At 39.8% G+C, this 15,246-nt stretch overlaps 1 protein-coding gene across 1 annotated transcript; it reads left to right on the top strand.

The window, feature by feature from the left end:
• Window positions 1-2,208: 2,208 nt before the first annotated feature.
• Window positions 2,209-13,665, top strand: LOC145490036 (transmembrane channel-like protein 7). The gene is made up of 8 exons (XM_081469129.1): window positions 2,209-2,766; window positions 3,898-4,062; window positions 5,454-5,623; window positions 6,178-6,280; window positions 6,451-6,548; window positions 7,594-7,695; window positions 8,647-10,859; window positions 11,407-13,665. Exons 1-7 carry the CDS (start codon window positions 2,554-2,556, stop codon window positions 8,726-8,728), a joined length of 933 nt encoding a protein of 310 aa, XP_081325255.1. The 5' UTR covers window positions 2,209-2,553; the 3' UTR covers window positions 8,729-10,859; window positions 11,407-13,665.
• The last annotated feature ends 1,581 nt before the right edge of the window (window positions 13,666-15,246 follow it).

Genomic DNA, 15,246 nt, shown 5'->3' with positions numbered 1-15,246 from the left:
ATAAGCGCCCCGACCTCGTCATATGGGTGTCACCCCGGGAAAACAAGTATCTATACAGACGAAATAAGGTACAAAAATGCTTCCCACATAATGTTAGAACCTAATTACGTGTCACGTTGTTTTACAGGTCGTTTTGGAACTGGAGTTTCCTCGTTCTTTGTTTTCCTTAAGTCACTGCTCTTCCTTAATATTACGACCTTTATTTTGGAGTTTGGACTGGTTACACTACCATCAGTTATCATCGAGAACAACATCACTTCTGGTGCTAACACAAACTCCTGCTATTATGACGAGCTGCACACTCAGAATAAAACAAGTTTCATGACTTTAACACAGCAGGCTGCAGACTTCATTTCAGGGAAGGTAAGGAGCGCCTACCCGAACAATTTTCTGTCCGTTAGAAATGATTTTGTTTGAAGAAGTGTACAATCATTTCAATACATAAGATTTTAACAGTTGAGTGTAATTCTAAAAGGAGGTCGATGTTCACGTCTAGCATTTGATCTCTTTTCTACTGAGAATACATTTAACGAAAATCTGTAAACTTTAGTTTTCGCGAACTAGTTTGAACAACCAATCATAGACCGTACCGTGTTACGTCTCACCAAGGAATTTTTCAGGTAGAGTTCTAAGACGCCCCCCGTGTCTTACACTGATCTTTCTGTTTTGGTGAAGGTAACAATTTGGGCGCAAGATTAGAAATAGGGATTGTAACGGGTGGAGTACAATTCTGGAAGTAATCGCGCGTGTAATTTCCAAATCGGACGAGCGCGCAACGCGAGGCCGATTTGAAATTACGAACTCGATTGCTCGCTGAATTGTACGACATACTTTTCTTGAGCGAAGTCAGTAGTAGGAAGTCATGAAAGCGCAAGTAATCATAAGTATCCAACGACATAAAATTGTAATGGAATACCTTTAATTAAGTAGAAAGAGATTCTTCGTTCTCTGTTTCCGAATCGAATTTGAATTTGGGGGGTTCAGTCAAGAATTTTGCTATAGATACGTACGGTTAACAATGTTAATTACTATTATCGTTTTAAATTATACTGTACTGTAAGGCAAGAAGCATGCTTAAAACGCTGCTACACACGTGATAGTGTTTGTTGAATTTCAGGGCTGGATTAACAGAACTGTTATGTTTTATGCTGGGTATCCTGCCTCCATGTTAATATCAGACGCTGGTGTCACGTACAACCTTCCATTAGCTTACCTGCTGGTTGGTTGCTCGTATTTTGTTTGCAGTCTTTTTATGGTGGTAAGAAGGTCAGTCACATTGAGATTCTCTTCACGATGCCATTTTTTCAAGCAACAGTTTGCCTAAAATATAAAACACGAAAGACCGTGTTTGACCACATTTCCAAACACCGAGAACAGAGGTGAAAATACGACGCGTAACGGAGCATTTTTGACGGGATTTTAGGGCCAGGTTTTTTGAAAGGCGGTGAACGCGTGCGCTAACCCAGGGTAAAAAGTCATCAAAGTATTAATATTTCCTTAAAATAAAAATGTTTTGCACTGCTTATGTTTTGTGTAGGTTAAGACTATTCAAAGCCAAAACCGAGGACAAACAATACTAACAGAAAAACTCACCAAGAGTTACAAAACTGGAATCAAAATTCTCGCTTATCCTGGGTTAACTTAATCGGGCTTTGAACAACCCAGGCCAGGTGTTTAAAAACTTGCATGGTCAAACACCGTCTTGCGTGTTTGATATCTCTTCTCAATCGAAACTAAAACTAAGAAGAAAACGGAGAAATAAAATCGTAAAAGTCTATGCTTATTAAAAGCATATATTTAAAAGCCGTCATGGTCATAATTTCCATTTCTTAAGCTTGATGTGTTAATGCCTAATTCCCTCTACGAGATGGAGAATCATAAAAGTTGTATCATCAACTTGGCCCACCATAATTCCCTGCGCGCGCGTTTTAAGGAGGGAATCAGCCATCTTAATGATTCGAGAGAGACAGTGCAATCAAAGGTTTCACAGGGCTTAATTTAATAAGGTTTAACAGGCTCAACATGCTTTCATCAGGGTTGTACGTGCATATTTGACAGATCTTTAGAGCCTGGTTTTACATAATTACGCACAGTTTCATTTAGGGTTCACATGGATTCATATAGTTTACATATATCAAGGTTTCTGGTAGCAGTTTCTCACTACGTTTTCACCTTGTTAACATCACACATATTTGGGTGGGGATTTAAATTGAGTTTCATTTGGTGTGACATGTTTGCTTAGGGTTCCAAATGATCATTTGTGATTTAAAGTGGTTTTATACATGCATGGTTCAGAGATCTGGCTCACAGCGTTTCATTTTGGTTTTTGGTGTTTAAACTGCGTCTTACATGAATTAAACGTGATTTCAAACGAAATTATATGTTTTCACATGGCTTCGTAGAATTTCCCGTTTGTCAGTGTTTCAGTGGGGTTTCATGTAGGTTCCGCAGGTTACCTGAGTTTTATTAGGTTTTTTTTTTACCAGATTTTTCAGAATTCCACAGGGTTTTAGAAGACTTACCAACGTTTTATCAAGATATCGCTATGCTGATATGATTCTTGTCATCCTTAAAGTTGGCGGTTGTTTGACTTTATTGTTTAAATCCTGTTTGTTTAGTTTAGGAACGAGTCTCCGAGAAAGCTACGTAGAAAGCGGCGGAACATCCACGTCTTGCAGTAACAGTATTTTTGCTGCCTGGGATTTCTGCATTACACATGAAAACACTGCCAAAGCAAAAATTCAGACCATTGCACAGAACTTCAGGGTACGTTCCTCTGGAATAACTTGATTTCCAGTTTTTTTAATCATCCCTTTGCTGCTCCTTCTCTCTCACTACCTCCCCCTCTACCACGCCCCTTTTCTCCCTCTCTACCATTACGTCATGCCTACGTGTTTTAAGGTTTCCATAGCACCTGTGGGGGCTCGTGCTAGTTTTCGATTGGATGGTATGATTCGGACTTCTGCAACTCCCCCTACGGCGTGACTGGTTCCTCAACTATGAAATGAGCGCAGTAACCATAGAAACAGTTCGACCTCAGATTGCGTGACGAAAATAACAAAACCTTATTGTTACTTATTCGAGAGGGAAAACTTAACTTGGCGAAAATGGAACTGGCATATTTCGCAAGACTTAAATTTCGCGATTTGGCCAAAAAATACGTTAAAAGGAACTAAATTTCGCGAAAATTTTCGAAATGCTAATTTTCATTCAAAACCAATTAGCCTCAGAATTGGTATAATAAATTTTCTATAGCAATAGTTTCCAATGATACTTAACAAAACCATATAACAAAACTAATACTCAAAACAATTTGACATGCTCCTTTCCAACAAAACAAAACCGTACAAAGTGCATGACACGGTCTATTTGCGCTTACAGCGGTAGGACATTGTCAATTTCTTAAAATGAATCCTGGAAGGAAGAGATGACTCGCCCTTTACTACCCCAGCAACTCTTGTCCTTTCCCATCGCTCATTGCTAGTCAAGTAGTGGTGAAGGCTTAACATCCACGTTGTATAAAGAATTATGTAGTAGGTTATCAAATATCGTGCGGTTAATATCCACTATAATTAAAAAATTGAGAAGTCTGGCGAAAATAAGTAGCAAGAAGGTATCTCTGCCGGCTTCCCAATTCTTAGTCAGTTGATTGTCAATCTCTGGGCGAGAGTTCGCATTCCCCTTTAGTGCTGCATTGATAGTAAGAACCCATGTCACGAACTCCAATACGCGGTATCTAAGCACGAGATAGGCTAGATTACCAGGCGCCGTCCTGGAAAGGTGCCCGCGCTCCTCCGTCAAAGTCTCCTCTCGGGAAGGAATACAGACCAGACACGAGAGAGCAGCGGAAATTGAGCGTAGTCACGAGATGACTGTAATGTATGTTGTCATTTTTAGGCACAATTTGCAGAAGAGGAACGACGGATCAAAGTAGAAAGTCGAACAACACAGGAAAAGTGCGGACTTTACACTTTGAGAACGTTGTCCACTCTGCTGGTATTGGCGCTGTTAGGAGGTGCTATTTATGCCATTGTTTTTGCCGTTGCAATCTCTACAGACCCTGTAAGTACACTTACTAATATACGGCTACCACAGAATGACACAATACTGTCACTGATTGGCGATTAACATAAAGGCGCTCCAAGACCACACGCTCAAAATTAAAACAAGTTATATCAGTGTGGTCACGTGCTACAAGAAGCAATTCGCGCAACTTTACCCGGGTTAAACGAGAGGCTTTGAGAATCTGTCGAGGCTGTTAGCTCTCAGAAGAATTAAGAACTGTCATGGCAAGAAAAAGATAAATAATGAAATACGGTAAACTTTCAGTTCGGTGAATAAATGGCAAACGTGAAATGTTTATTTTCTCAAGAGCGTGAGACAGAGAAATAATCTAAGTCACCGAGAGGATTCGAACCCATGACCTCCCAGATACCGGTTTGGAGCCGGCTCTAATCGAGGTCATGGGTTCGAATCCGGTTGGGGACTCAGATTTGTTCGATGTCCCACGCTCACGACAAATGCAAATTTCATCTTCATAAAAGAACAAGATCATTATCGTGTTTGATAGCCTCCCATAAAGACGCTCTTAGGGTTCGTCCCGCGTTCCTTCGTGGGGAAGGAACACGTGACGAGCCCTAAGAGCGTCTGCACGGGAGGCCACGTAATAGACTGTTTTCGATACATTAAAATTCAACTCGGCAGTAAGGCCTAGAGGACACTAACAAAGGGACATGATTGACATGTTTATTCAATTCTTTTGTTTGTGTCCTCTAGGTCTCACTATCAAGCTGAATTTTAATATGTCGAAAGTGGCCTATTGACTGTTATAGCTAAATTTCGAGAAAAATGACATGACTGATAGTTGGGCGCGTGCATTGCTCGCAATGCTTTAGATAATGCTAAAACATACGTTGAACTCACTGTACGGCAAGAAACTTAGTAGCGCCACTGTAATGAATTCATCAGTTCAAAGTTGAGTGTTGCTTCGGCGCTGATGCTGTTGATAAGTCCACACCTTGAGGTTGTTGCGAGCAATGTCAGTCTTACAAGTAGAAGCCGATTCACATTCACCTGCCACACAATGTTGAGCGGAACAATTTCAGGCTTAGCACGCGTGTAGCTGGGTGACAAACCTCTGGTTTAGGAGCAAAATAAAAATTTTACTGACAGTAGATATGAGCGATCAAAAGTAAAATGTTTTGGAGCACAGAACAAAGGTACAAACTTTTTGCTCAGAGTTAATTGACCAGAGAAACAAAATGATCAATGTTAAAACATTGAGGATCACAAAGACGAATCTTGGCCTACATCGATTCACTCGCAATTGAGCTATTAAACTTTACAATTGCACTTTAGAGACAAGACGGATTCTTTATCTTGCCTCAGTACGTTGTTTGGCCATCTTTCCTTAAGCGGAACAATGTATGACTGAAAATGTTTTCGTTATTCAGGTATACGAACAGAAAGCGAGCGAAGCATTTGAAGGAGGAGAAAAACTGTTACTTTTTGGACCCTCCTTGGTAATCACTGTTCTCAACTTGGTATTTCCTTTCATCTTCGACTTTTTATCGCGATTTGAAGACTGGAGCCCAGGCTTCGAAGTCAACATCACCTTGTTTAGGTAGGCACCCTCATGTTAGTACTTCGTGTATGCCATAATTTAAAATACCACTGCACCACCTGTAGTATTCACTTACGTTTATTAATATAAAAATCGCCAACCAAGTAAATGAGGACAATAAATTCCACATTGCAGTTATTCTAGTCGCCTTGATAAATAAATCTTGCATCAGAAAATTTATGTTTGTAAAATTCGCGAACACAATGTACCCACTGAGAATAACCCTTGGCCTATTGGAATGCAGTGGAATTCCAATTTTTCGAAACTCCATGTGAAACGAAAATTGGTTCGACCGAGGGGAGCGACACGACTTTTGGCTCGAGTTATTGGGAGGTTCGAAAAATTGGGGGTTCAAGAAATCAGGATTCCACTGTACATGTTCCTTTATCCACTGTACATGTTCCTTTACCTCCTGTTACATTGCAGGATCTGATTGGTAAAGTTAGCAAATGTGTTCCCTCAACTTACATTTAATTTTGCTTCTTGACTGCTCTCTTCCGTTCGCCTAGTTGGTACAGACGGCCTCGTTTCTCACAAACTCTCTGTTTTTACAGGACTGTCCTGTTAAGGCTGGCGTCATTAGGTGTACTGATGATAAAGATCTATTCAAAAGTTGATGAAGCATGCGAGGACAATCCACAGACATGCTGTCAACAGGTGCGAAGTTTCTGTGCATTTGATCAGATTGTTGTCGTTGTCGTTGTTGCTTTTATTAGCAGCAGCAAAGGCTTATCATTATCCAATTTGAAGCACAAAGAGCAAACTCATAAGTTCATCGATTTATCTCTTCAATTTGATGAATCAGTGGTTTTCTTAATTTGTTTCAGAACTGGGAGAACGAAATCGCTTCTCAGATGTACATGTTGATATGGCTTGACTTTTTCTCGCATATCTTTTCATCCCTTGTGGTCACTTCAATCAGGAAGTAAGTTCATTAACATTGTAAATGCTGGTGACTAGTGAAAAGAACTTCCAGAGCGTTGAAAATATTTTACAAGGTATCGAGTTTTCCATATGATCGTCGGTTCTCTCGTGCACGAGACGGGAATACTTCACCATGAGCGTGACGCGCGAGTCTTAATAGTCCAGGGACTGGGGAGCGAAGGATCTAGACTTGAATCATTTAACAAATTGACGTCAATTTTTTATGCGTCTGTCCTCTTATTGATGATAAATTGCGTCATAACATTGTCAAAGTGGCTGTGGAACCGCGAGCCGCAACTTGCCGTAAACAAAGATAAGTGAATTTTATTCAAAATGACGCGAACATTGGTCAGTAGCTTTTCTCGCCTTTTAATTGGCTACTTAAAAAGTCAATAAAATCTTATTGGTTAAAAAGTTGGCAGTTTGAAAGCAGGAAGTTGAACTCGAAAGCTTGCATAAATTAAAATTTTATCCGTCTGTACTCTTATTGATGATAAAAATGAGCTAATCAGCGCGCAAGAAATTAAACAGTTATTGTAAAAAATAGCTTCGCACTGAGGCAGGAATGTTTGTTTCACTGTCACACTCGCGCTTCGTGTACGTCACGCGTGTGTTCCTTTACACTTGAGCGACGAATTTTAACAAACAGGCGACTTTAATTTTAGACCTTCAACATAAACACAACATCCTTCGACATATTGACCTCGTGCTCGCTGTCACGCTCGCAAGTTCTTCTGGTATATAGTTACTACAATTCTAATGGCCAGCGGCCGCTCCAGGCGCTTAATGCCTTCCTGAACCACTCGTGTCTAATTGAAACTTTCAATTAACAATTGCGACAATGCTCTTAAAACGTCTAAGAATCTTTGCATGCAAATTTAAACCTATCATTTATTTAATTTCACCTTATTTCAAATTGCCGATGATTTATCATGATTAGAACTGCTAGTTGCATCAGTGCTTTCCAAATAGTTCCTATCCAGATTTAAGTAGCGTGTATTTCAGTGTTAAGTAGTGACCTGTCTTAATTTGAACTTCTTTCGCAGACTGTTGTATAAATACACAGAGTGTTTCAAAAAAGTTGGCTTGCCTGTCTTTGACATTCCAAAGCAGGTTTTACGACTGGTGTACGGTGAATGTCTAATCTGGTGAGTTGTTAGACTTGAAGCAATAATTGTCACAACTATCTAAACACGGCACTCACAACCACTAGAGCGGTTTTCAACCGAGTGTCGTAAAACCAAAGCCAAAGTAATTAGTCTAGCCAATCACAAAGGACACAATCAGGCAATACAGTCAACCAATCAAAACTCGCACAAAGCGTGGGAAAACGTGTGAGAACGAGTTACGACTGGTTGTGGTTTTACTTCTGATTGGATGAAAAAAAAAAGCGTTAGTTTTTTAAGCTAATCGCCATGAGTAGACTTTCCGACACTCAAGTGAAAAGCGCTATATTAGCACACTAACCTTATCAGAACACGCAACCGCTAGTTCCACGCGTGAGAAAACTGGAGGAAAAACATCAACTAGCGGGTACACAAACGAGGGTGGGGACGTTACAAGGCTGTTTCGGCCACTCCAAGATGGCTGCCAATTTTGGGCTCAACGTGCCGAATTCGAACAGCTAAAAAAGCAGTTTTCGCATACCGTTCGCGAGAAAAGTGGACAACATTTTAAAGTAATCTCAGATACAAAAGTTTCGTTGAGTAAAACTCGAAGAGCATGTTCCTTTACCTTTTTTAAAGTTATTTCATATTATAACTTTACAGCTAATTGAGGGCCAAGCAAAACGTAAAATATAAAAATCAGTGTTATTTTATAAAAGGGTTTAAGACATGATTACGTCGATGATTATAAAATCGTAGCTAAAGTCTATGAAAAGAAATGGTCTTGTAAGCTACAGAACTCAGTAGTGACTGTTCACAGTGAAAATCTTCCAGTATCGTTGCTGACGTTATTGGTCTTGGTGTAAACGTGATCAATGATCAGGCTCTCCTTTCCAACATCAGAAATACGAGAAAGAGCGAAGGAAACAAAAGAGAATGTACAGAATGTTTCCGTACAGGATATGTTAATGTGAATGTTCTTTTTACTTGTAGGATTGGAACCTTCTTTAGCCCTGTCATGCCAGCGATGGGGGTTGTGAAGCTCTTTATTATATTCTACGTTGAGCTGGTATGAGCTACATTTTAACCAAAGAATTACATGTACCTGAAGGACAAGTTTAAGAGTATTGAGCTATTTATAACAGCCGTTTATTCTCAAGGTGTTATCCTCAAAATTGTGGTCCCGGTCACGTGCTACTTGTTTGCACCTAATCGAGTGAGCCATGAGAACTCCGTCAAATCTCTCGAGTTTGGCGCTTATGTTATCTTTGAAACACTCTAAATTCCAATTCAGCCAAGTGATCCACTTGAAAAAACCTAGCATTTCAGTAAGAATAGTATGATATAGATAGGTATGAATATGATTTGAATATGCATGACATCGCCTTCAGAGACATGCATATTAAATGCAGGTTTTCTTTGACAACATAACATTTATAATATAGCATTATTAGTCCGCACAGCATGATAGCATAATAAACCTTTGGTCCGCAATGCGTGCAGAGACCTAAATCTTATTTAGCATCATAGGCTTGCAATGCTTACCCAGAGCTACATAATATCACTTTTGGTGTACACTTTCACGAAAAGAGAACTTCTTAAAGTAGAAGGGTTCCACCTGCATGGCGTGTGTCATGTCGTGTCTCACCACAAGCTAAAATTACCTTTTTTTTCTTTTAAGCTTGCAGTGCTGTTAAACTACCGGCCCTCGCAGAAGGCGTACAGAGCAACTCGTTCCAACCACTTGTTCACTGTTTTACTTCTTATCTCATTCTTCTTGTGCCTTGGTACTGTCGGCTGGGGCATCGCAGGGTAAGCTATACAAACCGTTAGCTTTATGGGTTACTACAGATTACCATAAAATATAAAACATTTCCTGTACTCAAAGCGCAGTATATATCTATGGTTGTCAATTATACTTATTCATTAAAGCCTAGCGCATGAAGAAATAATTTTTATCTTAAGAAATTCTTTTTACTCTCTGTGCAACTGTATTCCACTGGGGTCATCCATTAGAATAGCTTTGTTTTTTGGACGATCCTAACTCGCTCACAGTTGAGACGTTATTATATTTAGTCTGTATTTGTAAAATGCTGATTTATCTAAGGTTTAATCTGTGTACTCCATAGTTAGCTGAACTGCGCGCAGTTCAGCTAACTACGGAAGTCCAATGTTCTCTTTTTGTCTCGTGTTATCGACTTTTGAAGAACTCTCGAGTGCATTGCTGGTGGGTTGAGGAAGGGCTGAAAGCGCCCACGAGTAAGAACATAAATTTCCGGTTGCCGTCCGTTCTTCAAAAACTATGTTCCTAAGTTCTCTGTAAGTCAAGCCGAAAGTCATTCGGCCATGCCACGTGACTGATTAAGTTTTGTTATCGACTGGGCGTAAAATATATACCCAAAGATACGGAACTAGTGAGTGTAATGTGATTTTTGTTATTGTATTTTTCAGCGTGAGGCCATCATGTCTTGGACCTTTTAGGTACGTATTATGAGAACGAAGTTTATTAAAAACTCGACAAAACACTAAGATTATGAGCTCGAGGCCCCTAAGAGTGAGAGGTGACAACTGTGGAAAAATCTGAATGAGGTATTAATACTACCCTTGGGTGCTATTTCAGTGGAGACTTGGAGTGAAGCAACCTAGCTCTTTAGGCTTGATCTAAGCCTGTGATGGGCTCGATTCACCAGCCGCTGTTCGTGAAAGGAGCCCGCACTCCTCACCCCAACCTGTAGATCGGACTCGAAAGAGCGGCGAAAATCGAGCTGAAGCCTGAAACTGTCTGGTGTTGTAATTGAACCATAACAGTTATCAGTTTCTTTTTTCCTCTTTTTTTCAGCAATGTATACTGTAAAGCAGATGCCAGGTTCTATGACGTTCTTCAAGTCGAAATCTCATCTTGGCCATCATGGATTCAACAAATAATCAACTTCGTGACCACAGTAACCTTTATTTTCCCTATTCTGACAGTGGTCTGGTTAGTATTCAATGCCACTTTTTCTGTTACGTTAGAAAATCTGGTGAACAGCTACAGCAGCTTCAGCTATCATAAATTGTCAGGTTGAACTGCATAAGGGACCTGGTTATTCCGTAGCGCTCACCAAAAACTTGCGTTTTCTTTTAACAGCTTGTTGTTGTTTTACTTCAAATCCATGACAACGTCGTTGTTGCTTACGATCGAAACGCTGAAGGATCAGTTGGCGCTGGTATGTTACTCTATTGTTATAGACTCAGATTCCGTGCTTTTGTGTGTGGTCAGTGTTTATATTCAGTCCCTACCTTATACCTTCGTGGGAGGCGCAGGGCCTGGACCCCGGATCGGAGCCCAGCTGCGCTCAATCCTTGCCGTCGAACCCTCAGGCCGATATATTACCCCAGTTACGGCCCGCGTGCTTGGTTAATAAGTCCTGATAACTTCACTGAGAACTGCATATTAACTTGAGGCTCTGGATGCTTATAACTAATAACTGGTCAAACATGACTGTCAGCTGAAAAATGAGACATTTTTTAAACTGAAAACTGTTATCTGAAATCTGCAATTTTTACTGACAGTTGAGACGTGGGCTGAACTTAAATCGGGCATGATGGCTGCTATAATCGCCGAAAATTTAACTGAAAACATAAATTACAGTACACCCATGCAGGCCGTCTAACATAACCCATATGTAGAGTTTGGGGATACTTGATATACTACGACGATTTAATTGGTTAATCTCTGCATTTGAATGTAAAATTATCTGCTTGGTGTTTCAGGATGGTAGAGACAAGAGATTTCTCATGGAAAAACTTTTTCGCTACGAGATGGTACATGGTAGAGATGTGGACGATGAGTTGTACTCAGGCAGTGTGAAACCGAAGAAATTGAATCAAGTGAATTTGACAAAGAAACGAGAATCACTTGCGCCACCAGACGACCTCTTGTTCCAAGTGAATCAAGTGAATTCGCCCAAGAAAAGAGATTCACTTGCACCTCCAGGCGACCTCATGTTCTAACTTAGAGATATAAAGTAGCAAGCGTGTTCTTTCAGTTTAGGGTCATCAATTCAATCTTTCGTTCGAAGGGCGTCGCTGATGTCACTTCCGATGACGCACGTATACGTACCGAGCACCTCAGACTCGTTTGGTGATGAAATTCTGAACGCCATATATCAAGGAGCAGCCAGTCGCTCCTCAACTCAGAATAAGCTCAAAAGGGTGATGTCAGACGAGAGAGGATGGTGAATGACGTAAATGAATTGGTGACGATCGACGCGCAACTGAATAAATTTAATTAGAACATATATTTTGCATTCAGTTCAGTTTTGTCAAAAGTCATTTACCTCTCAGAGAACTTGCCGAATTCGCTCTAAACCAGCTCAAATAGAGTACATTGTGATCATGGTGCACTGGCATGGAACGTTCAGTCGAATCAGGCACAAGCGAGATTTCTGCGACTCTAAGATTCTCTAAGTACATTCGACGTGAATAAAATACGACTTACTCGTCGGGCGTTACCTTTTAAGTAAGAAATCTCAAAACAGAAGTACGTTAGAATTAAGTGTAACCAGAGCAAAACCAGAAATTCAAGTTAAATTTTCTAAGATATGACAAAGGTCCTTTCAGGAGTATAGGAAAATTTCCTTCTGTTACATCGTTTATTCTGTAATTATGAAATACATGCATGACCCATTCATTGGGGGCCGTTTGTGACGCATTTATCTTAAAATGATTATTTACATAGATGGTTTTTATCAGTAGATTGACGAGTGCAGAGTGACAATCTTTTGAAAACTTGTTTATTTATTATTTTTAATTACCTAATTAATATTTATCAGCTCATTTTTTATTTTATAATATTTTTGCTCACTGTATGTAATATATTGTAACCTCTGTAAAGGAACATCAATGCAGTCGTTTTACCACAATTGCTACTAATCTCGAAATCTGATTGGCTAATTTGCCGTTGTCGATAAGGGTACAGACAACGCTGTACGCGTCAATGTGTCACGCAATGCCTTTTTAGCTCGCGCTCTGACAAAAACATTTTCTTTGACGTTGATATTGTGGTAAAAAACAAATCGAAATGTAGTTTAGCGTGGTCTGTACTCTTATCAACAACGATACAGTCGCTGCGCCCTCGTGAGTCCACATACAACATTTTGATCACTGCGATGACGCATATCGTTGTCCATAAGAGTACAGACCACGCTAAACCACATTCGATTTGTTAATTCGACTGTACGTTTTTAGTCGCAAGTCTCACCATAATAAACCATTTCCGAGTAACCTTGTGCCTCTGTTTCAAAACGAGGCCTCTTGCAAAACCTTTCACATAAAAATAAGTTTGATTTACATGAAGATGAATCTGTAGGGGGAACACATTTTCACATGGATAGTTTTGCTCGAAGAATCGTTTTGACACAGAGGTAAAAGCCAACTCGGAAATGGGCTATTATGACGTTAGCAAGAATTTCATGCTCTACTCGGGTTTTATTTTAATGTACTGAACCAAACAGAGTGAAAGACATGCTATTTGTCAAGTGGTGCGTGAAAGTTACTTGAAGACCGGAGCTGCGGGCAGCGGTCACATTAAAGAAAAGGTTACCAAAGCAAACCATATGACGTGTGTTCTTTTGTAAAAAAAGCGATGATACCATGCGGTTTTCTTAGGTTCCGTGAAGAATGGTGAAACAGCTGAATGTCCTGGGCTGGGTTGTTCGAAAGTCGATTAACGCTAACCCAGGATTAAAAATGAAGCATTAAATTGTCTTTTATAAGATTTTTTACACTGCCTACGTTTTGGGAAGTTTGAGACTATTCAAACTCAAGACTAAAGGACAAACAAACAAACAAACCAACCAACTAACCAACCAACCAACCAACAAACAAACAAACAAACAAAACCCCACCTCAAAGTTACAGAACTCAAATTCAGTAATCAAAATTCTCGCTTATCCTGGGTTAGCTTAATCAAACCTTGAACAACCCGCCCAGGAGTAACTGTCCACGGAGGCACAGAATGGGATTAGTTTGGTAGACATATAATACGAAAATATGGCGGGGCGGAACTTCACACTTTTTCAAAGTGAATTATATCTTTGCTTGACTGGCTATGAGGTTAACCTATTTACACCCGAGCTATCTTGAAATTCGTAGCTATGCCATCCCTGATAAACATTGTAAATATACAATTGCATATTTATATAGACCCTATTCATAAATGGCTGCCCATTTAAAATTCTTTTGTGTGCATTTAAATTAGCCCAACTAAACTCGTTTGAGAGTGAAAATTCTTTTGAATTATCAACTCAAAAACGAGGTTAGTTGGGCTAATTTTAATACTCACAAAAGAATTCAAATTTAATCATGTGGCAGTCATCTACGAATAGGGTCTACTCTCTATTTTCCAATTGCCCATAATTCACTCTGTTTGCCCCCCAAATTTTGCATAAACTACTGTTGCGAAATTCTCTTGGGAACCTCCCAAGAGAATTTCGCAACAATAGTTTATGCAAAATTTGGGGGGCAAACAGAGTGAATTATGGGCAATTGAAAATAGAGAATATAAGGCTGATTTACCCCAGATAGTACCAGATAGGAGCTGGCAGTAGATAAAGACGGGCAACGTTCTCTCGCCTGATAGATACAATGATGATATTTTCAGATCCTTCAATGTATAACAAATAATTGTTGTGAAAGTAAAGACGTTTTTACACTAGGCAACATCCTGAGCAACTTTTCGGGCAATTTTTGTTGCGCCGTTATGTTGGCAGAAGGCATAAAACGTTGTGGCAGCTTTGCCAAGATAATCGTTACGAAAAGTAGAACTTAATTCGACTTTGTGCTATGCCTGCTGCAACGAAATACAACCTGTCATCAGTGTCGCAACAAAACTCGCAAGGCAAGTTGCCAGTGTAACAAAAACCGCATGTTTTGGAGTCTTGTCACGTTTTCTTTGTTTTCTCCTTTTTGTCTAGACGGCACATCGTTTTTTTTTTTTGAGAACGCAGGCGGGATTCGGACGAAAGGTCTGTAAGGATTATTATCAAAACGGAGGTTTCACTAAGCAGTCAAGCTACTCTTCTTGATTTCTTTTCATTCTGTTAATCATTTCAAGGCCCACTTAGGAATAATAACACGAAAACGCTTGCCGCGCTAAAATATAGACATCAAATTACGTGTGAAAATCTGCGAAAACGAGAAATGTTGCGAGGTGACACGAATGGTATGAAAGAGTGCACTGTTAACACAGGTTGCCACCTTTCGTCTTTTGATTCGTACCCACGCCAACATTCTGAGGTTAAAACGTCATCTGGAAAACGTTCTTAGATCGATAGTCGAGGTTAAACATAGGATTTTACATCAAGTAAGGTTAATGAAGCACGCGGCAGCACTTTTGAGAATAAAACATTGTCATAATATAATCCGTCCTGTAGCAACATGTTGGATCGTTTAGTCAAGAAATGGAAATGCCCGGTAAACACTGTCAAGAGTGAGTCATTGTCAATTACAAACACGGGCCTTTTGGCTATTTCTTTGGTAAATTAAACCATTAGAAAACAAGATATGAAAGTTGAAAATTGGTCGCCGAGATGAGATATGACTCTTACAATA

The sequence above is a fragment of the Orbicella franksi genome, chromosome 6 (genome assembly GCF_964199315.1).
Source record: "Orbicella franksi chromosome 6, jaOrbFran1.1, whole genome shotgun sequence".
In the NCBI taxonomy this organism is placed as follows: domain Eukaryota; kingdom Metazoa; phylum Cnidaria; class Anthozoa; order Scleractinia; family Merulinidae; genus Orbicella; species Orbicella franksi.
Note: the sequence above shows the minus strand (reverse complement) of the source record. Positions and strands in the feature narration are given on the sequence as shown.